The following is a 21,916-nucleotide window of genomic DNA, read 5'->3' as shown; positions in this document are numbered from 1 at the left end:
TTAACAGCCTTGTTGTCCAACTTTTTTCTAAGTACCTGTGGAATATGGGCATAGGCAAGACACCCAAAGGTACGGAAGTGGCCAACAGAAGGTTTACGGCTGTTCCAAGTCTCAAAAGGTGTGATGGTCTTCAAGGCTTTGGTAGGACATCTGTTCAAAATATGGCAAGCACACATGACTGCTTCCATAAAAAAACTATGAGGCAAGCTCTTTGCCTTCAGTATACATCTGGCCATCTCCATGAGTGACCGATTCTTCCTCTCTGCTACCCCATTCTGCTGTGGAGTATAGGCAGTAGTGTATTGATGGACTATGCCTTTCTGCTTCAAAAAGGAATTCAGCATAGAGGACATGTATTCCCCCCCTCAGTCCGAACGGATGGTCTTAATTTTGCATCTAGATTGATTTTCAACAAGTGCATTGAAAGCCAAAAATGCATCATACACTTCTGACTTCTTTTTCAAACAGTAGACCCAACAAAAACGTGTAAAGTCATCAATGAATGTCACAAAATAATAACAACCGCCCAATGACATTGTTTGCATAGGCCCACAAACATCTGAATGCACCAACTGCAATCTGGTTGTTGCTTTGAAAGCAACATCACGAGGAAATGAGAAATGATGCATTTTTCCCAAAATGCATCCTTTGCATAAGTGCTCAGGAGGTCTCTCCAAGAGAGGTAAGCCATCCAGCATCTGAGTACGTTGCAAAAGCATCAAGCTGCCAATGTTTACTTGCCCCAAACGAGCATGCCATAACTCCGCCTGTATCATAGCAGGAGTAAGAGTGGATGTCAAGTATGCCGATTGATCTACTGGAAGAGCATCCAACTCATATAAACCATGACACAAAGATCCTGTCAAGACCAAAGTCATGCGTTCTTTATCTCTAACCATGCAATAGTCATTATCAAATGTGACCTGCAAACCACAAGGTGCCAAAGAGGAAATAGATAGCAAATTCTTCTTGATTCCAGGTACAAACAAAGCATCCTGCAGGTAGAGAATAGAGCCATCAATGGCTGTGAGCTGAATCTCCCCAATACCACGAATAGGGTATGATGCATTATTGGCACACTGTACAGATTTCCCAACGGGAGGTGTACTAACTGAAGCAAACAAATCTCTGCGAGATGTAATATGTCTAGAAGCACCACTGTCAAAGAACCAAGTGTCCGCATCTTCTGTAGAGCTAAGTGCTCTATCAGCCCAAGAGAGGTCATAACTGCAAGTGTAAAAACAATAGTCCCTATCTACAACAAAGGACACGGATTCACTAGCAGTGGAAGGAGTAGTAGAAACAGACATTCGTGACTCCTTTTTCTTTTCTTTGGCAATGCGCTTTCTGCACTCAGTGATGTAGTGGCCTGGCTTCTTACAATAATGACATTTTCTCTTTTTAGCTTGCGTGCCCCCTTGTGTCTAATTTTGTGATGTGCCAGAAGTACCAGAACTCTGTGGAGCATTTTTCACCTTGGTGTTTTTGCCTTTCTGTCTTGCCACAAATGCCTGCTTAGAGACTATAGCATCCACACCACTATTTTTCCTTGTTTGCTCCTCCTCTAGAAGCAAACTAACCAGCTGAATAAAAGTGAATTAGAGCTTCCACCTTCTCCTAACTTACTGCTTGTGGCCCCAAGACCACTAGATCCACTCCCACGTAAGGGTTCAACACCGCTACGCTTAGGGGAATATCTCCTAGAAATTTCAGCACGTCGCCTAGCTCTTTCGTCTCTTTCTTGCTTTTGGATTTTTGCTAGACGATGCTTATCAATAAATAACGGATTAATCTCAGTATCCTTTGGCATAAACTGCTAGTTGGTCCCTAGACAACCAGGATTCGAGGACCGCCACTTTTAAGCGGCTCCTGGCAAACGCACCACTGATGGACCTAGAACGGGCCGGCACTGGCTCATGTACTAGCCGGACCTCTGCTTGGCAATCCTCATGGTGAGGTTCAATACAGTATGAAAAGACAAGTACGAAGGAGGTAAGGAATTCAAGGTGGTGGATATCAACTGTGCATCCGAAAAGTACTCATCTACATTCATGAGCTGCTCCCACAAGTCCTGAATCTTATTCAAGTGATCCTGCATAGAATCACCCTCATTCATCTTCAAAGTCTCTAACTCTTTCTTCAAGAAAGAGATTCAAGTCTCATTTTTTCCTGCAAACATATGCTCCAAAGTCAGCCATGCATCTCGTGAAGAAAATGTTGAACGAATGTGAGGGATGATGGACCGCTGAACTGCCAAAGCAATCAGCGACAAAGCCTGTGCATCTTGTGTATCCCATGCTTTTTGAGCTGCAGTTCTTGGAGGAAGTGGCTGAGGTGAAGCGGGCTGAGGTCCGCGTTGTCCACGTGCCCCTTGAGGAGGAGTAATGGGAGCTACAACTCCGGGTCTAGTTTCCTCTCCACTGACATAATCCCATAAATTCTTAGCCACTAATACATTTTTCATCATGAATGACCATAGGGAATAATTGTTTCCATCCAATTTGTCTTCCTTGGATACATAGGTAAATACATCACCTCCATGATTTGCCATGATGACAAATTTCCAAAGGCAAATGAGCAATGTCAAAGCAGTAAGGGCTGAAAATCTGCAAATTTTCAGAAATTGTAGCAAGCACTCTTCTGCAATTAATGTGCAAGGGTGTACTCTGTCAAGAATTGTCTCTAATGCACGCTTTCCAAGGTGTAAACAGTGCTCAGCAACACTGTAATGTCAAAATCCCCAAAATTTCTGTCACAAATACCCCAGAATGTGCATTTAATGTGTCTCTGTCACAGACACAAGCACGTGTCCCAATGCAAAAAATTGATCCTGCTGCTGCACTAACTCCTGTGTTGAAATAAAAAATGCAAAACGTTACCTCTGCAGAATGATTGTAGCTGACTGACGACGGGCACGGATCCTGAGGCAATGTCTGCGCACAAGAACAGGCTGGCGAACCTTGTGGCGGGTTGCTGCAGGTACAGGAGGCGGTGCCTGGAACTGGCGGCGCTGACAGGTGGTGCGCTGGGCAAATGAGGCGGCGCCCAGGATTGGCGGCGTCTGTAGGAGCAGCGTCAGTACGCGCAGGTACAGGTGGTGCACGTAGGTACAAGTGGTGCGTGCTGGTAGATGGCACATGTAGGTAAGTGGCGCGCGCAGGGACTGGCGGTGCCTGAGGAGGCGGCAGCTGCAGGAGCAGCGTCAGTACAGTAGGAGCACAAACAGGCAGGTATAGGGGCGCAGGTGCGGTCAGGACTGCACACTGTAGACAGGAGCTGAGCTCAGAACTAAGCTCTGATACCAAATGTGAGGGGGTGAGAGGATCGAGCTGTAGCTGAGAGTGCAGTAGACAGTGTGAGAATGAGTGAGATAGAGTGAAGTACGACACCCAAAAAGAATAGACTGAAAGAGTATAACATGAAAGTACAAAGTACAACCCTTAAACCTTAGGGTTGTAGGGGGTGTTCACACCCAAACACGGTAAGTGCCCATAAGTGTGTAACATAAGCACATAAGAAAATAAGACTATAAGTTTGGGGAAAAAAACCTCTCTTACCGAGAGTAAAAAGTGACCCAGTGTCCTATTGATCACCGATACTCCCATATGAGCATAGGCGTAAGTGAGGCGTGAGTCAAATACCCAATAAAAATCCTAAAGGCTCTCATTGTTCGTAGGCTCCTAAGATGTGGCTAAGGCTTGGAAGCTATGGAACACGGAGCCCTCAGCTGTCGGCTCAGTCAGAAAATATGTCATGTGGTATAGGCCATTAGGCTGTGCCTCACCGTGAGCAATCACTAAACCAATCTGAGAGTCAAGGACCTTGACTGTGGTCATTGTAAAGAAGACTGCTCGCTTCAATTGGCAAAGCTGCTGAACAGATAACAAGTTTACTCGAAGTTGAGGGACATGATATACATTGTCCAGCGAAGCCAAATCTGGATCCTTATTAGTGGCAAAACTGATGCAACCTTGAGCCTGAATCTTGACCGAGGAGTTGTTTCCTATGCGGATCCGTCTAGCTACAGGGGCTTGGTAACGGAGAATGTCCGCTATACGAGTTGTATAATGTGTAGTCAGGAGGCAGCTCACAGATGTGGACGAGACTCGCATTGTGTTAGCAGAGTATTTGTCAGCTCATGTGAGTCTGAGTTTGATGTGGGCTGGGCATTTTTATTAGGTATTTTAGGTATTTTTCTGGTGTGGCATTTTATGCCAGTGGGACATTTTATGCACCAGTTGGCTAGCATTAATGCTGTCCGACCAGCATTAATGCTGTCCGACCAGCATTGTTGCTCCCCACTTTTTCAGCCTATATATACTCAGTGGCTCCTCCTCAGTCAGTCACATCATCATCATCTTCACCATCTGCAGACTCTGTGGAGAGAGGAGCCAGTGCCAGTGCCCACGCAGCCAGTGACTTACTGTTGTATGCGACTGTCTCGTGTTCAGATATATGGATTCCATTTCCTGTGCATACATCTGAGTTCTCATCTGTATCGTGTTCTTTTCTTTTCTCTTTTTGTCTTGTGTTTCAGCAGTTTATTTCAGCACATGTTTATGCTTCCACCGCTGCTCCACTTCTTACATGGTATCAATTTTCAGGATTTGTGTTTCTTGTTGATTTCAGGACTGTTTTGTACCCTTGCTGATCAGACGACTGCTGTTGCAGCCAGGCAACCTGTTTTGGGGCTGTTTTCAGCCTGCGTTTTTTGCAGTTTTGCCATCGCCTACTGCCTCCGCACCCTCTTCTGCCTACGCACCCTCTGCTGCCTGCGTTTTTCATCTGCAGCTGCTGGCGACAGTTTTCTACCTGTTTTTCTCCAGTTTACAGCTTGCATTTTGCTGCTTCAGCATCTCTCGTGGCTGGGTGACTGTTACTTCAGGCCGTTTTTATTGTTTTTGGCAGTTTTTGACTGATTTTTTGACTTTCTGCAGTAGATTTTGTCTTCTATTGATCAGATTTTGGGTTATCTTGCATGTGAACTCTCATTTTTTGTAGTCTGTGCTTGTGTTTTGGCTGTGTTTCCTCTCTCAATTCCATCTCTTCTCTACTTCTCTTCTTATCCTCTCCATATGGCTCCTTCGTGCACTTCCACTGATGATAAGTTACATATGACCTCGATGCTTCTTGAGCATGAGACATCCTTGAGATTACAGGGGCGGCTTCCGGCACATTATGGAGGTGAGGCTTATGTAGCTTCAGAGAGAGGTGACGGGAAGAAGAAGTCGAAGGCCCAGTGTTACCACTGTGGCAAGAAGGGACATTTGCGGAAGGACTGCAAGAAGTTAGCGGCTTCCAGGAAGAAGGAGCAGACGACGAAGCGGGATGCTGACTCTACCGATGAGTCCTCTCCTTCATCCGACTCCGACTCCGATCCTCCGACCAAGGTGAAGTCCAAGGCGCGGAAGGGATCCTCTTCTTTGGATCGCGAGAAGGGCTTGGTGGCCCCTTCCTCGGCTGCTTTCTAGTGGTGGTGATGAGGTCATCCCTCACGACTCTCTTGTGCTAGAGAGGGAGTGTGAGCGGGTGTTCAGATGGGGCAGCCGCGCCTCATCTATATTTTTATACAGGTGCACAGGTTCCAGAGAGGGACGTTCCTGACACATCGACTTCAGTCTGGCGGAATCAAATCCTAGAGCTGGGAATGACATCTAGGTTCATGATGAGCTGGTTATCTGACAGAGAGCAGGAGGCTTTCATCTGGAGCTCACATGAGGGGACACTTTGGCGGTCTGGCCAAAGGCGGCGAATCCATGGTCACATATGTTCAGCGGCATTTTTGACAGGATGGTCTTATATGCTACTGCGAGACATTGGTGATGGACACAGAGACATGCTATGATCTTCTCTATTTTCAGGTGTTTGGTACGATTGACATCGACATCAGGTTCTCTCCGAGGCACCTTGGTGGTGGCTTGATCACCCACTGCTTGGGTATCCATGGTTCTCCTTGGTGGTTCTATGTTGTATAGTTTCTGATCCCTTTTCATTGTACTATTGTATTGTATCAGATCACTCATGATCTGAGAGAGGGTGTTAGCAGAGTATTTGTCAGCTCATGTGTGAGTCTGAGTTTGATGTGGGCTGGGCATTTTTATTTGGTATTTTAGGTATTTTTCTGGTGTGGCATTTTAGGCCAGTGGGACATTTTATGCACCAGTTGGCCAGCATTAATGCTGTCCGACCAGCATTGTTGCTCCCCACTTTTTCAGCCTATATATACTCAGTGGCTCCTCCTCAGTCAGTCACATCATCATCATCTTCACCATCTGCAGACTCTGTGGAGAGAGGAGCCAGTGCTAGTGCCCACGCAGCCAGTGACTCACTGTTGTATGCGACTGTCTCGTGTTCAGATATATGGATTCCATTTCCTGTGCATACATCTGAGTTCTCATCTGTATCGTGTTCTTTTCTTTTCTCTTTTTGTCTTGTGTTTCAGCAGTTTATTTCAGCACATGTTTATACTTCCACCGCTGCTCCACTTCTGACACATTGGATGTCTCTATGGAGATGATGTGGGCTTCTACAGACCAGTTAGACAAGCCCTCTGGAGTTGAGAACGTTGTTAACTAAGATGACTGAGTGGTGGCAATATGAGTCTGATCTTTAAACTGCCCCTTGCCATCACCCTACCTACCTTGCAGGGGGTTGCCCGATTGACGAGCGAGGGTCTGTGACTTAGATTTTGGTGATGTGCCTCTTGTCTTTGATCGACACTCGTTGTCAGAATGGCCAATCTTTTGACAATGTTGACAATGCCTATTCTTTTTAGGTACATTTTGCCACCCAGGTTTGAGAGATTAAGATGTTCCTTGTGATTCCTCGGATTGATTTTGCTTTTGCTTTTGCTTGTGATTTTGATTTTGAGTGGAGATTTGGTTTTGTTTTCCCTTTCCTTATTGCCCTTTCTGAGAATGAGCAACAAGAGCCCCCTCTGAAGAGGAATTCATATAAAACTGATCGAACAACCGTGCATAACGCAACAGCTGATACTTAAATTCCTAGAATGTAGGCATGATAGGCTTTGAAACTATACCTTTCACAAAATTGAAGTATTTCCTGGGGAGTTTATTTAGGAACAATGTGACCTAATTGTTAGAGTACTTGGGAGTCCTCGTAGTAGAGAATTCAGCAAGAAGTCGCCGATACTCAACCAACTTGACTTTCAAGTCATCCCGGCCAATGATTTTGAAAAGTTGGAGGTGATGGTCAAGATTGATATGACGGGTCCTGTCCCGAGCCGCATAGCGGTCAGTCAAGTGTGCCCATTGCTGAGACACTGAGTCAAAATGCTGAAGTTGAGAATGAAACTCATGCAATAAGCCTTGCATCAGCTTGACAATAGCGGAGGCATTCCTAGCCTTCCATGAGTGGATAACCTAGTATGGGACAAGTGTGGGATCTGGTTGGGGTTCCAACCCCTGCACAAGATCCCATAGGTTCTGGGAGTCAAGGACATGTCTCATTAAGTTTGACCTGTTAAAACGAGTTTGTCTTTAAATGCATGCATTGCAAAAGATGAGCCAGAACCATGAGGTGTCAGGTAGGTGAGGTAAGATGGATGTGGGGAATAAGATGGTGGAGGTGGATATGTTTGATAGGTAGGAGGGGGTAGAGGTAGGTAGGCAGAAGTAGGTTGTGAGTGTCCAATGAGTGCTGATTGAGACGGAGGCACTGGAACATGAATGTTTCCATAAGGTGCCGGTGAAGGTGGAGGCATTGGGACACGGAATCCTTGTCCAAAGTAAGGCTGGGGCACAATATATGACCAGAAGGTCTACTAGGTAAACCTATGGAGGCAAATTGTGGAGTCAACTGATCCACACTTGGGAGAGATTGGGGGGGGATACCCAAGCTGCAATGATCCCAAAAATGTGTGTGAAGTAGGTGAAGCACCACCCGGTTGAGGAACGGATGAGGTCCTAAAGGATGTATCTATGTTTCTATAACCCCCTGGTGTAAGGTGCGGTGCGACACGAGGTGTCTGAAATGGAAATGTAAATGATGTGAATGGAAGTGGAGAAGTAGCGGAAGAATGTGGTGGGATGGGTGGGTTTTGAAAATGTGGCGTGTGAGGTGCAGATGCATTTTGTTCATTTTTATCATTTAATGATTGGAAATGAAAATGTGAAGATGATGATACACCATGCAATGAAGAAAAAGGAACACCAAATTCATTTTGATTTTGTGAAGTAGACAAAAAAGAAGGAAGGCTAAAAGAAGAGGTACTTGACTTTTTCTTGTAATCCCCACGGCGTGTGTTAACATACAAGAATTGGTCCTCAAGAGGACCTTTTCCGTAGTCAACAGACTGGACTCTTTCTTGCACATGATCTCTGCCAGAATATTGCAAAGCAGAAGAGGTAAAAGAAGAAGGAACAAAAGACGAATCTAAAGTATCTTGCATCGGAGTGCACGGAAGAGGATGAAAGAATGAAATATAATCTGGGTCTTGTTCTCCAAGAGGGGGGTCCATTCCTGATGGAGGTCTCGATGGCCGTGCAACATCATTAGATTTACATGCAACATTTGAAGAGAGAGATTGATGTATACCTTTATTTGGAAGCTTTTCTTGAAGGGCAATCTTTCGATCGAGCTCGTCAATCTTCTTTCGTCTATAAGGTATGATCAGTTTGTATTCTTTAGAGATTAGCTTGCCTAGCTTTTCTTCCATGTAATCAGAAGTGTCTTCCACCATGTTGGAACTTTGTGGAGCAAGCTGATCGGCCCACTCTTGCTTGGTTCTTGGCATAGTTGATTTTGGAGATTGAATCGGTGGTGTTGTGTTCGAAGTTATTTGAACCTATTGTTGTTCTTGCTTCTTGTGGTAGAGCTTTCAGATCAAAGACCTAGTTTTCTCAGAGAGTACCAAGCTCTGATACCATGTAAAGAAATACCCTAACACAGAAACATAAACAGAAACTGTACGGCAAAGCACAGACTGATGAAAGAACACAATTAGGGTTAGGGTAAGTTAGAGACAATGAACACAGTGAACGCATGAAGTGATATGACTACTGAATATACGATGAGAAACATAAACAGAAACTGTACGGCAAAGCACAGACTGATGAAAGAACACAATTAGGGTTAGGGTAAGTTAGAGACAATGAACACAGTGAACGCATGAAGTGATATGACTACTGAATATACGATGCTCATGCAACAAACACACTATGCAATGAATGAATGCTGTACCTCGAACTCCTGTATCTCAAGGATCAAGGCAGGGGTAATGAGTTGGAGAATGTGTTGTACTTTGAACGGATCCCGAATCGTAGCAAGGCAGCCTCCGGATGTCGAACACTAGCAAACGTAGTAGTGAGAAGCTGGACTTGATACAAACAGCAATGAGGAGAGAGAAAGACTAAAAACACAGGCAGTAGGTGAGAGAAAGACTAATAATGCAAGCAGGACAGCCTGCAGGAGAGAGAAAGACTAAAAACGCAGGTAGGACAGTCTGCAGGAGAGAGAGAGACTAAAAACGCAGACTGCAGGACTGTGATGATGTGGCAGGCTGTACTGCAGCAGGTCTGCACAGGAACAATAGTTGCTTGGCTGGAATAAGCTCCAAACTGCGTGAAGAGGGGTTGGAAATCAGGCGCCAACTGATGGAGACAGCAATGGACAGCTTCGGCCGAGATGTCCTCTGCAAACGGGGTGTGGGCAGCAAGCTGAAAGACCTGAAATCTGCAAAAACGAGATTAAGGGCTGAATGGAGGGCAACATACATATTTATAGAAAGTTTGGGCCTCCCAAGTGGGTTTGTGCTTATGGGACACAGAAACTCTCTTGGATTGCGTTTCTTTTAAATAAGCAAGTTTTCTTCATTAATTAAGCATGTTTTGGGGCTTTTTAAGTAAAACTAATGCATTTTTAGCTCAACACTTATTTGTACTTAATTATTAAAAATTAATGAGCTTCACTCTTGCCTTGGGGATGGGCCCCTAGGCTATCTGTATCGTGTCAAGTTACACTTTTCCATGTTACTTTGATGATGCACATTTTGGACAAAGGTAAAGTAAAAGAATTGTTTAGTTTTTAAGTATATTTTGAATGTTATTCATGCCATCCTGGTGCCCTTGTCCCCTTTCACCTATTTTTGGCCGTCCTTGTCATGTCCCCGGCACCATCCGTGTCCCCCATCACTTGGGACGATGCATACACGTCTTCACAGCAATGGGCTTTCTTCATGGGGTCACATTGTAAGTAAGATCAAACTGCTCTTCACTATCCTCATGGAGTTGCATCATAAGTAAGATCACAACTGCTCTTCTCTAGCTCCTGCAAGGAGGAGACTGTACTTGCACTTCACCCTGTTCTTAATTCAGAGTACTGAAGACGAAAACTGAGCATGGAAAGTTAACTTTAAACCTCTAAACTCCAGGTGCTGGCTTGGATTTGTAGGACTCTTATCAGTCATTTTTTGCTTTGTCAGATGCTATGGATACTATGTATTACATTACTCTTTACTGAGTTTTCTACTTATTCCCAGCTTGCAATTGTTTCAAAAGCGAAGACCACACGTTACCTCAGAATGGCAGCAAAAACTCCCGGATTTTGTGAAGCGTTTGGAGGAATCCCTCTATCGTGATGCCCCTTCAAAGGTACCTATTGGGCAGACCTCATAATGGTATACATGTTTTGGGTTTCTCAAGTTAAAGGTTTTTTTGGACTGTCTGACTATTAGGAGGAATATTCTGATTTGACCACATTGGAGCATCGACTACAAGCTGTAGCAAGAAGATTGGCTCCAGGTAGAAGCAATCCAAATTATGCAGCTCGTGGGTCCAACATTTCACCAACTTCAATGATACCAACTCCAGGGGTTTCAAAAGGAAGCACTATGATACCTACTCCTGGTAGTGAGATGACTGTAGTGCCAACTCCTGGTACAGGTACTTTGAGCACTAATGTTAGTGGTTCTACAGTTCTCCAAGGGCGTGGGATTACTGCAAGTGGCATGGTCCCAACTCCTGGGCTTGGTTCCCATGTGTATGACCCTTCAGCAGCGGGTCCAGGAAGTTCAATGGCGATGTCCCATGCTTCTGCTAGTGTAGGTCCCAATATGGATGTGTCTGCAATACAACAGCAAACGTACAATTCTGGAACTAGTGGTCACATGTATCGGAATATAAATGGCCAAGTGGGTGGAAGCATGGCTAACAACATGCAGCGCAAAAATCACTTACCATTTGAATATGGAACTGGTGCTACTGGCAATGGGATGCAGCTTATGGGTAGTGAGCAGCATGTAGTGAGTGGCAATCTGGGCTTCCCTAATTCTGTTCAGTTTGGAAACGTTTCTGCTATGCAGTCACAGCAGCTCATGAAGCAGCAGCAGCAGCCACATTATATACCCATGCAATGTAAGTCATTTTTCTTTTGATTTATTTGGAAATTAGTATGCTTGGGTCTTCCTGGTTTTGGGAATGAAAGTGCTTGTGGGCTTGAGATGACTTGAAGTTTTTGTGATTTGAACAGCTAGAATTCCAGGTCAGATGGGAACAGATGGATATGCGTCAAGTACCAATGACATTACTGGTTTGGGTCATTACAATCCTGCATCCACTGGTATGTCACACGGGAGCCTAGGAATGCATTCTCAAGGAGTTTCAAAAATGATACCTGTTCCTGGTTTGCCACCTCAGCAATCTCAGCAGCCTGCTTTTCAGGCAGATAAAGCTCATCAGTCAAAGATAGCAGGAGCTACTAGAAATTACCAACAACATCAGATTCTGAAGACAAAATCTCCATATCAAGCTCAGTTGCCTTCAGAACTGTATGGTAAAAAACCAAACAGTTCAGGTTCTTCTGGTGTGCCACATGATGAAAGTCAACCAGTGCCAGGCTCTGTACCCCCTTTGAGTTCCCAGTTTCAATCCTCACAGGAACATCAGTCTCTGCAACGTCCTCAGAACTTGCTGAATCATCCACAGACACAATTGTCCAATGAGCAGGAAACTAAACTAAATCAGCCGGCTGATAATACTACACAAATTTGGCATTCCAAAGATCAAAATGAAGAGCCACACCAAATGGAAGGCAAACCACAGTTGCAATGCCATTCTGAAGCACAATTGCCTGGTCAGCAGCAGCAATCATCAGAACAACAGGTACCACAGTCAAATCCACAGAGTTCAGGCACACAGATAGAGATGCTGCAGGATTTACGAGCATCTCAGAATTCTACAGGTCATCAAGCACTGGAAGGGTCTGCACAATCCTTGCAACCACAAGATGTTAGTGTTGGAAATGCTGAGGAGCAGCATAAATCTGTTTCATCCAAAGCAGCAAATGGGCAGGGCACTGGTGTAAACTCCTCGAGTACGTCAAGTAGCACAGATAGTCAGAGGTATCTAAAACAGCAGCGTTGGCTCTTGTTCTTGCGACATGCAAGTAAGTGCACTGCTCTAAAAGACCAATGCCAGTCGACACCTCATTGCGACACTGCAAAACAGTTATGGGCACACATTACATCATGTACCAATCGTGAATGTCTGTACCCACGATGTCAGCCCTCAAAGGCACTTATCAAACATCATCATCAATGTCGTGATGTACAGTGTCCTGTGTGTGCACCAGTTCGCCAAAGATACATGCAGCGCACGCAGGCTGTTCAGAGCCAAGGTGTGCAAGCTGCGAGTCCTTTTGTATCACCAAATGTCCACAGTAATGTGAGTCAAAGTGCAACCCTTGCTGGACCGGCAAACTCACAACCTTCAGCAAGATTGCCCACTAATGTGACAGACTTTCAACCTCCTCCAGCTAAGCGGCCCAAGACTGAGCCAGCAGACCAGCTAGATCCATGCCAACTTGGGCCTGACAAAAGTCAAACAAGTCTCACGTTGCCACCTCATGCCCAGATGGTCACATTAGGTGTCAAAACTGACACACACACAGTTTTGGGAAATTCTGAAGAAATTGTACAAGCAACTGCCACAACAAAATCAGATTCACGAGGTGCTGTTAGTGCCACAATGCAGGCAGGAACACAAGTGAGATCCATTCCAACTAGCCAACGGGAACTGGAGCCTGAAGTGAAGCATGCACAAGTCTCGAATATGAAAGTTGATTCAACTGTCATCACTAATAAAGTTTCTGTGCAGGTCAAGCAAGATGCAAAACAGGAAGCTACTGCCAGCACGTCTTCTCCTGGGCATGATTCTGCTGGTAACCACAAAGTTAGCAAGCCAAAAATTAAAGGTGTTTCCCTAACAGAACTTTTTACTCCAGAGCAAATAAGAGAACACATTGTTGGCCTGCGGCAATGGGTGGGGCAGGTATTTTCTTTGTTTGGATTGCTATTAAAGGTTGTAACATCTTTATTCAACTCCTAATCTTGAAAATGTCTTTGTGTCCTTTTCAGAGCAAGGCAAAAGCTGAAAAGAACCAGGCTATGGAGCATCGGATGAATGAAAACTCCTGCCAACTTTGTGCAGTGGAAACTCTCACATTTGAACCACCACCAATATATTGTACACCCTGTGGTGCACGCATAAAGCGTAATGCATTTTACTGGACTATGCAGTTTGGTGAAACTAGGCATTATTTCTGCATACCATGCTATAATGATGTTCGGAGTGATACAGTGGAGATAGATGGTGTTAATCATCCAAAATCAAAACTTGAAAAACGGAAGAATGATGAAGAAGTAGATGAGCCGGTATGGACTGCAGTATAATTGCATTATCTATTGTTAACATGTTTTTGTGGCATATATGGTTGCCAGACTTATGGCATTTGATACCATGTTTTACAGTGGGTGCAATGCGACAAGTGTGAAAAATGGCAACATCAGGTTTGTGCTCTCTTTAATGCACGCAGAAATGAGGGTGGTCAGGCTGAATACACATGCCCATCCTGTTTGATGGAGGAGATTGAAAATGGCCTAAGGAAACCTTTGCCACAAAGTGCTGTCCTTGGGGCCAAGGATCTTCCACGAACTTTTCTGAGTGATCATATTGAACTTCGGCTGGCAAGAAGGCTCAAACAGGAAAGGCAATTGCGGGCCGAGGCTCAAAAGAAGGCTTTTGATGAAGTAAGTGCCTCAATGGAAATGAAATTGCCTCTTTGTTCTGCTAAGCAAGCTTTTATTAAACTACTTGTGGGTTGTAGGTCCCTGGAGCTGATTCTTTGGTAGTTAGAATTGTTTCATCTGTTGATAAAAGATTGGAAGTGAAACAACGGTTTCTAGAGATTTTCCAGGAGGAAGATTATCCTACAGAGTTTCCCTACAAGTCAAAGGTAAAGCTTTATTCCTGGTTGCTTCTCATCGACACTTCGTAGTAATCTTGGCTTGAGAGCAATATTTTTGGTCCATGTCTTTTGTGCTCTTTCATCCAATTTAATTGTTTTTGCAGCTTGCTGTAATGTGTTGCACAAAATGATATGAAGGCGATGAATGTTATTAGCTTGTGTTCTTTAGTTAGGGTTCATTGTGATGGATTGAGGAAACTGATTTGTTTGCAATGTGCCTGCTTGACTCAAAAATACCTTGTTTAAGTCTCTCCTTGGCTACAGGTGTTGCTGCTATTTCAGAAGATTGAAGGTGTAGAGGTGTGCCTATTTGGGATGTATGTACAAGAGTTTGGTGCGGAGTCTGCTCAACCTAATCAACGTCGTGTGTACCTCTCTTATCTGGATTCTGTAAAATATTTTAGGCCAGATGTAAGGACAGTTGATGGGGAAGCGCTCCGCACTTTCGTATATCATGAAATACTGGTATGAAAGTAAGAAGCTTGCTATTTCTTCTTTGACACTACTGTTTGGTTGTTGAGGCATTGGTTCTTTTGCTGAGCAGATAGGATACCTGGAGTACTGTAAGAGCAGGGGGTTTACCAGTTGTTATATTTGGGCTTGTCCCCCTTTGAAAGGAGAAGATTATATCTTGTATTGCCATCCTGAAATACAGAAGACACCTAGATCAGACAAACTACGTGAATGGTATGGTTCTTAGTGCAAATCTTGTCAGATTTGGTTGCTTTGGTTTGTCACTTCTTTTTCTTTCCTACATCCATACTCCATAGAGAGAGACACCGTGTGGCTTTAGCAGCCTTGTAATTTGCACCTTTTTTGTTTTTGTTTTTGGGTAACATATGCACGTGCACATACATGGACATGTGTGTGTACAATCTTGTAATACTTCAAAGTTCATATAACTGGTCAAAAAGCTCGGAGAAGTAAAGATGCACACACAAAGCACTGACCATGCATACATATACCTGCTCAGTTCATATTAATAAGATTGACCTGCTGGAAGCTTCCTTGAAGAGAACATTTGATTATAGAAGCACACTGCCTTCTTCCTCATTATCCCTCTCTCACTATTCTCTCTCTAATACATAGATACATACATATGCACACGCACATCGAAGAGTAGTTTGCAATGGGCTGTCCGCTTGTCATTGCAGACTGAGTCCCATAGTTGCCAGGGGTGTCTGAAATGGGAGGCATGAAATGGGTTTCATGCAAGTTTTGTAAAACGTTACAAAACATGTTTTATTCAAGATGGGGAGACACTAAGAAACTTAAATATGTATATAATATGACTTGTGAATGTAGCAAACACAAATTGATCAGAATTCATAACTCTTTATAATACAAATAAAACGAGTTTTCTAACCTTATGAAATGGGTTTCTTGGCAATCACTGTGACTGAAGCATTGTGGGAGTGATTATCACTGCAAATCTGCGAGGGGGGTGATATGGTTATGATGTGACTCCTTTTGCTGAGGAGAGGATCTTTCTTCAATGGTCCTTTTCATTTGGGTGCTTGGCTAGTGTTGGCAATGTGCATTGAAGTGAAGAGAGTGAGCAAGGAGGTGCCTACATGGGCAAGATTTGACCTAACTCGAAGAAGCCCTAAAAGTCGTTTTTTGCTGTCAGAGATGTTCATGTATGCCCAAATAATGCTTTGCACTTGACATTGGGTTTCTCAAGAACCACTTTACTAGGTTTCTAAAGGAGCTCTTCAGTGAGCCTTCAAGAGATATTTTAACTGATAGCTGTAAATTCCTGTCATACAGACTCATATGTAGTAGATGCTCAGCTCCCAGCATACCATAGTCAATTGAATTCCCCTGCTGAGACAAGTTCTGATATGTTTCTGGTCCTTCACACATTATAGTGCCAAATGGTCACTGGTCTGATTATGAAATCTAAAATATACTTATAGTTTGAGCCTTTCTCTCTCGTGCTCTCCTTTGCAGTGTGCTGCAATGTCTGTTCTCTTTGTACAGTCCCAGAAAAATAACTTGCTAAAGTTTTGTTTGGATGGAGACAAGCTTCCAGTGGTAATTTTAGATCATTTATCAACCTTTTTTTTTTCATTCTAATTCAATGACAGGTATCTTACAATGCTGCGTAAAGCAGCTAATGAAGACGTTGTAGTAGAGGTTACAAATATGTATGATCACTTCTTTGTTCGCACTGGCGAAGCACAGGCAAAGGTCACTGCAGCCCGTCTACCTTACTTTGATGGAGATTATTGGCCAGGGGCTGCTGAAGATATGATAATGCAATTGCATGAGGAAGAGAGTGGAAGAAGGCAGCAAAAAAAAGGAAAAACAAAGAAAACTGCAACAAAGCGAGCTACTAAGGCTGCTGCACATGCAGAGTTGGCAAGTAATGCTTCAAAAGATTTGCAGCTTATGCACAAGGTATTCTTCATTATTTTGGGAAGGGTGTTTAGTTGTTGTTGTTGTTCCTTACCTTTGATCTAATTATTCTTGACTTGTGTCCTTTGTCTGCAGTTGGGAGAGTCTATCCTTCCAATGAAAGAGGATTTTATCATGGTTCATTTACAGTATGCTTGTACACATTGCTGCAACTTCATCCTTTCTGGCCGCTTTTGGATTTGCAAATTGTGTAAAAACTTCCGTATCTGTGATGGGTATGTACTATGAAAGACTTTTAAGTACATTTTTTTCCTATGTAAAGTCAATCCTGTGTACAACCATTTGATTAGGTTTTTGTTGATATAATCGGTTTAAGGTGCAAAGTAGATATTTCTGTTTACATTTGACTAATCTACTTTTGATCACATTCTTGTTTTATTCATCTTCTTGCAATGTGTGTCTGTGCCTGCTTGCCTCAAGCATGTGAAAGGTTAGGCTGATATTTTTGAACCTGAGAACAACTTGGAAGGTTATGACATTAATGTGACATTAAAAGTGACATTTAATGTAATGTTAAGGTCACAAATATTGAATGTCACATTAAGTAAGGGGAAGGAAATGCGACACTTTAATGTCACATTCAATATTTGTGACCTTAGCGTTACATTAAATGTCACTTTTAATGTCACATTTCCTTCCCCTTACTTAATGTGACATTCAATATTTGTGACCTTAACGTTACATTAAATGTCACTTTTAATGTCACATTGTCACAAAGGTTAATCACAAAAGCAGGTTGTAAAGCATCCATTAAAATGGTTGCAAAAATACACATGCTAGACCTTTCTTGGGGGCTTTAATACCTGCCAACCTTTGAGATTCACCTACTGTTGTGTTGGCTTCAAGAGAAATTCTCTATCCTGAGAAGGGGATGATTATTATGTGCTTATTTTCTGATGGTTTGGTCATCCTGGCCAATGGCAACTTGGATACTCCCCAGAACAATCCTACAGATGGATTACTTCCTGAAAAGTGTCAACCTTTGTAATTTCCTGTTTATACCTTGCCTCTGAAGTATGAAGGGTTTCATAGCCTTGCCTCTTTACGTTAATACTTCATGGTGGGTTTTCATCCCATTTAACACTTCTCACCAGTATTATGAAGTATCATGGGAATGCGTGCGTGCGTGCATGTGCAGCAGGCCTATTAGCATGCATATTTATTAGTCTGGACAAGGCACCACCTGTTACTATTGTGCTTTGCATTCTTTTCAATCTAACCTTGAATTCATAAGAGTGTGTACAAGCAAGTTTGGAAAATGTGTCCTTGGTGCCTGCATATGCTTTTTGCCCTAAAACATCTTTCTGAGCAAGAAATATTTCATGGTTGTAGAGAAAAATTCTCATTGTTGGTAAGGATTATATGGTTGTACCAGATTGTCTTCTTTTGGAGTTGTTAGATAATAGGTTTTAAAAAAATATTCTTATGCATAAAAATTTCAGTTTATGTGAATTTTACACTTGTTGTAATTAGTGTTAAGTCAAGTTAGTACCACCCTATCCAAGAAGGAAGGCTAGCTTCAAACTGTTGCTCGAGCTAGAGCCAAGTCTTCCTAAGTTCTTCTCACATGGTTCAAGGTTGAAGCTATGTGAATATTCAATGAGGGCCTTTTTAGGATGATGTATATCTTCATGGTATCGGCTTACATCTGAGAATGCTCACCCAAACGGGGTGATCTTACATAAAGCCATATAAATTCACAATGCCCATTGCCTATGTCCTATGCGGCTCATCATCTTAGTGAGGAGGACATATTCATCATACTATGGCGACCCATGAGGGCCATGTACCTTGCTACTACCTTTCATGATTGTAGATCTAGCAGTCTAGCATGCTTTTATTAGTCTCAGCATTTTTAGCTTCTAGTTCGGCAACTTTTTCATTCTTTTGTCAAGTGATACGCATACTGGAATCATGAAACCCGGGCCTTTTTTAGTGTAACACTATTCTTTAAATCATTAGTATACAATAGGGGTACTTCTCAAAACAAGGATTACCCAAAAAATGTCAAAATTAATGATTAAACACCTCCATGTGAGAAACCTGCCAGCCAAAAATAGAGTTATTATCATATAGAGATTGCTACAAATGCAATCGCCTGTTTCATTATAAAATGTTATACCCACATTAACGTACATAAAGAAGCTCAAAAGGTTACACCTCCCAATCTCATGCAAGTAAATGCATTGAAATAAACTTTGTAAAAAAGCTGAAAAGGCTACAAGTTTCCATCTCATGACCACTTTAATCTTTGACAGTGGATAACTTGTTGGCCAAAACTAGCGTCCCTTGTGGTATTTCTTTATCTTATATTACAAATGGAAGGAGTACAAGTGAGATCCTTTGATCTCCTCCACTAATTGTGTCTCTTGCACAAGCCTCCAAACTAATTTGCCCCTTGGTTTGCTCAATGATTGGTCTTTACCTTGCTTTTTGAAAGACAAATTCAGCCCCAAATTTGGTATTGGTTGGCTGGTTTGTTGAATCTGCTTGAAATTTCTCAATTTCAATTAGTGGAATTCAAGTCCTAGGCCCTCAATGTTGAGCATGCATCCTGAGGCGGTTATCAAACCCTAATTTCTGCTATAAATTAGGGTTTGTAGTAGAGATTGATTGAAATCTCTTTATTTGATAGCTCAAACCGTTGGAAAATATTGAGATAACTTGAGAGATGGTTGGGAGATGAGACAAAATGTTGTAGAGAGAAAATTTAGAGTCTCATTGCTAGAAACTCTAAAAAGGTACTGTTGCTGCCCTGTTCAAACTGCCATGGAAGTTGTCACCTACAACTTGGGACCACAAGAAAGACTATTGCCCCCTCTTATATGCTGTCATGTGCACCAGAAGGACCTTGGGTTGTTGTCACTTGCTCTTGGAGAGTTCCAAATTGTTGTCACATGCTGTAGGATTGATCCTTGGTGGTTACAAATCACATCAGCAGTCTCTCGTTGCTCTTTGATAGTCTTATTTTCTCTCACAATGGCTAGAATAGACTTTCACTAGCCCCTAAAAACGTTTTTGCACTTGCATAGGCAAGTTTTGCTAAGTGGCAGCCTTCTAATCCCATTTCTTGGCATTATTTAATTGAATTAATTTAATAATTAATCTAGTGCTCAAAAAATTAATTTCACTAGCCAATAATAAAATTGGCCAGGCCAATTTGTCTTCCAAGTATCTTTGAGGAGTTCTTGACCCTTAGATTGACATTAGTTAATTAATTAATGTCTAATCTCTAATGTTACCATTGACATTAGTAGCCAATAATTTGGTTTATGTCCAAATTTGACACCGGGTACCACCTAGAACTTGTGAAGCATAACTTATTACAACTTTTGCCTTTGGCACCTACTAATCTCTCGGGGTCTTGGGTCCCACGTTGTGAAATGATTAACTTGAATCTCACATATGTAAGTAACATTATCACATTTGATTAACTTTTAATCAAATGCTAAGCAAAGCAATAAAATTTCACGTCCTCATGATAGAACATTCCCTTGAAATCTCTACAATCGTCCTCGATTGCAGTGGATTGTGCGAAAGGAAAAGTATACTGCACTGAAATTTCCATAAAGCATCATAGTCACAACATTGGCCATTGTTGTCTAACCATGCCATATGCCCCAAACTTGCTGAAAATTTTCAGCCAGCATATACATAACATAAAACTGAAAATCAGTCCAGAATTGTTGCTAGAAACCCATTGGAACTCATGTTTCTTAACTGTTCTGACTTTATAAACATAGTAAAGCATGAACTTAGCATAAACCATGGCTGAAATTGTCAATGGCATTCACTAACATGCTACTGTTCATGGAACCAGCTGTAAACCATTGAAAACTAAGCATAAGCTAATCATAAACTGATCATTTGTTGATCTGAGAACTGATCACAAATTGCTGCAAATGTAACCCCAAACTGATCACAAGCTCATTGCAAAAACTAATCAGTAACTAATGCAAAAAGTGATGCAAAACTATTTCCAAAAGTGACCACAAACGGTTCTTAATTTGACTAAAAGCTGAGTTGAAACTGATTGGAATTTGATCTAAAAAATGAGACAAGAGCTCATGCCCAACTGATCATGAATTGATCCCAAATTTATGTAAAAATATAGTCTCAGAGCCATGGTAACAACCATACTTATGTGTATTCTCATAGTGACTAGTACACTAAGCAGTGACCCCATGACAGACATACTATTAGCATAGTACCTTGGATGCATGCTTAATACATGAACTAAGGGTCGTTTGCCAATTGCATAAATATTTCAGCTGCTATCCTCAGCTGATCTTTAAATTGGTCATCAAATTATTTTCCTCTTACTAATCATCATCTTCTAAAGACCTAGAAGCACCCACATTCTGGTTTGAACCAACATTATTAGCTTGTTGTCTGTGTTGTAAGCCTATTCCAAGATTAGACATTGCATTTTTTCCTTCATTATATGCATTTTCAAAATGAGATTCATCAACATTGCTTGATCCCATCTCACAATCTGAAGACATTCTTGCTATAATGCTCAGCTGAATACAATTTCAGTACTAGAGCAAAGCTTCTGACCTTTAATTAGGTGCCTTGGGTCTACCAATTCAAGGGAATTGATGGTATCCCGACAATAGAATCATGAAACAAGCCTTTCTTCTCGGATAGCGTGGTACTAACTTGATTTTAGCACTAATTTCAACAAGCGTAAAATTCACATAAACTGAAAATGCAAATATTACTACTTTAATCTTAGACAATGGACAACTTGTTGGCCCTAAAATTGGTGCCCCTTGTGGTATTTTTTAATCTTATATTGCACATGGAAGGAGTACAACTGAGATCCTTTGATCTCCTCTACTAATCCAAGTGCCTCTTGGTATCAAAATTGATTAGCAAGTCTTCAAACCAATTTTCCCCTTGGTTTGCTTAGGGATTGGTCTTCACCGTGCTCCCTGAAAGACAAATTCAGCCCTAAATCTGGTATTGGTTGGCTGGCCTCTTGAATCTCCCTAAAATTTCTCAATTTCCGTTGTTGGAATTCAAGTTCTAGGCCCTTAATTTTGAGCATGCATCCTGAGGTGGTTGTCAAACCCTAATTTCTATTGTAAATCAAGGTTTACAGGAGAGATTGATTAAAATTTCTTCCTTTGATAGCTCAAACCGCCTGTCGAAATAACTTGAGAGATGGCTGGGGGATGAGAGAGAATGTTGTGTAGAGGGAAATTTTAGAGTTTCATCGCGAGAAAGG

At 42.3% G+C, this 21,916-nt stretch overlaps 1 protein-coding gene across 1 annotated transcript in view; it reads left to right on the top strand.

The window, feature by feature from the left end:
* The window catches only part of LOC148039766 (histone acetyltransferase HAC1-like), a 63,544-nt gene that overhangs the window by 25,802 nt on the left and 15,826 nt on the right, over positions 1–21,916 (top strand). The window contains exons 3-12 of the mRNA XM_087693821.1: positions 10,499–10,610; positions 10,694–11,372; positions 11,488–13,286; positions 13,373–13,669; positions 13,766–14,044; positions 14,122–14,250; positions 14,527–14,727; positions 14,807–14,949; positions 16,353–16,665; positions 16,759–16,898. Coding sequence (XP_087549947.1) covers positions 10,499–10,610; positions 10,694–11,372; positions 11,488–13,286; positions 13,373–13,669; positions 13,766–14,044; positions 14,122–14,250; positions 14,527–14,727; positions 14,807–14,949; positions 16,353–16,665; positions 16,759–16,898 — 4,092 coding nt within the window. The remainder of the gene's footprint in view (positions 1–10,498; positions 10,611–10,693; positions 11,373–11,487; positions 13,287–13,372; positions 13,670–13,765; positions 14,045–14,121; positions 14,251–14,526; positions 14,728–14,806; positions 14,950–16,352; positions 16,666–16,758; positions 16,899–21,916) is intronic.

Source organism: Lygodium microphyllum, chromosome 2 (genome assembly GCF_053477565.2).
Source record: "Lygodium microphyllum isolate KBCC chromosome 2, Lygodium_microphyllum_v1.1.10, whole genome shotgun sequence".
NCBI lineage: Eukaryota > Viridiplantae > Streptophyta > Polypodiopsida > Schizaeales > Lygodiaceae > Lygodium > Lygodium microphyllum.
The sequence above is the reverse complement of the archived record's forward strand: the minus strand, read 5'-3'. Positions and strand labels throughout refer to the sequence as shown.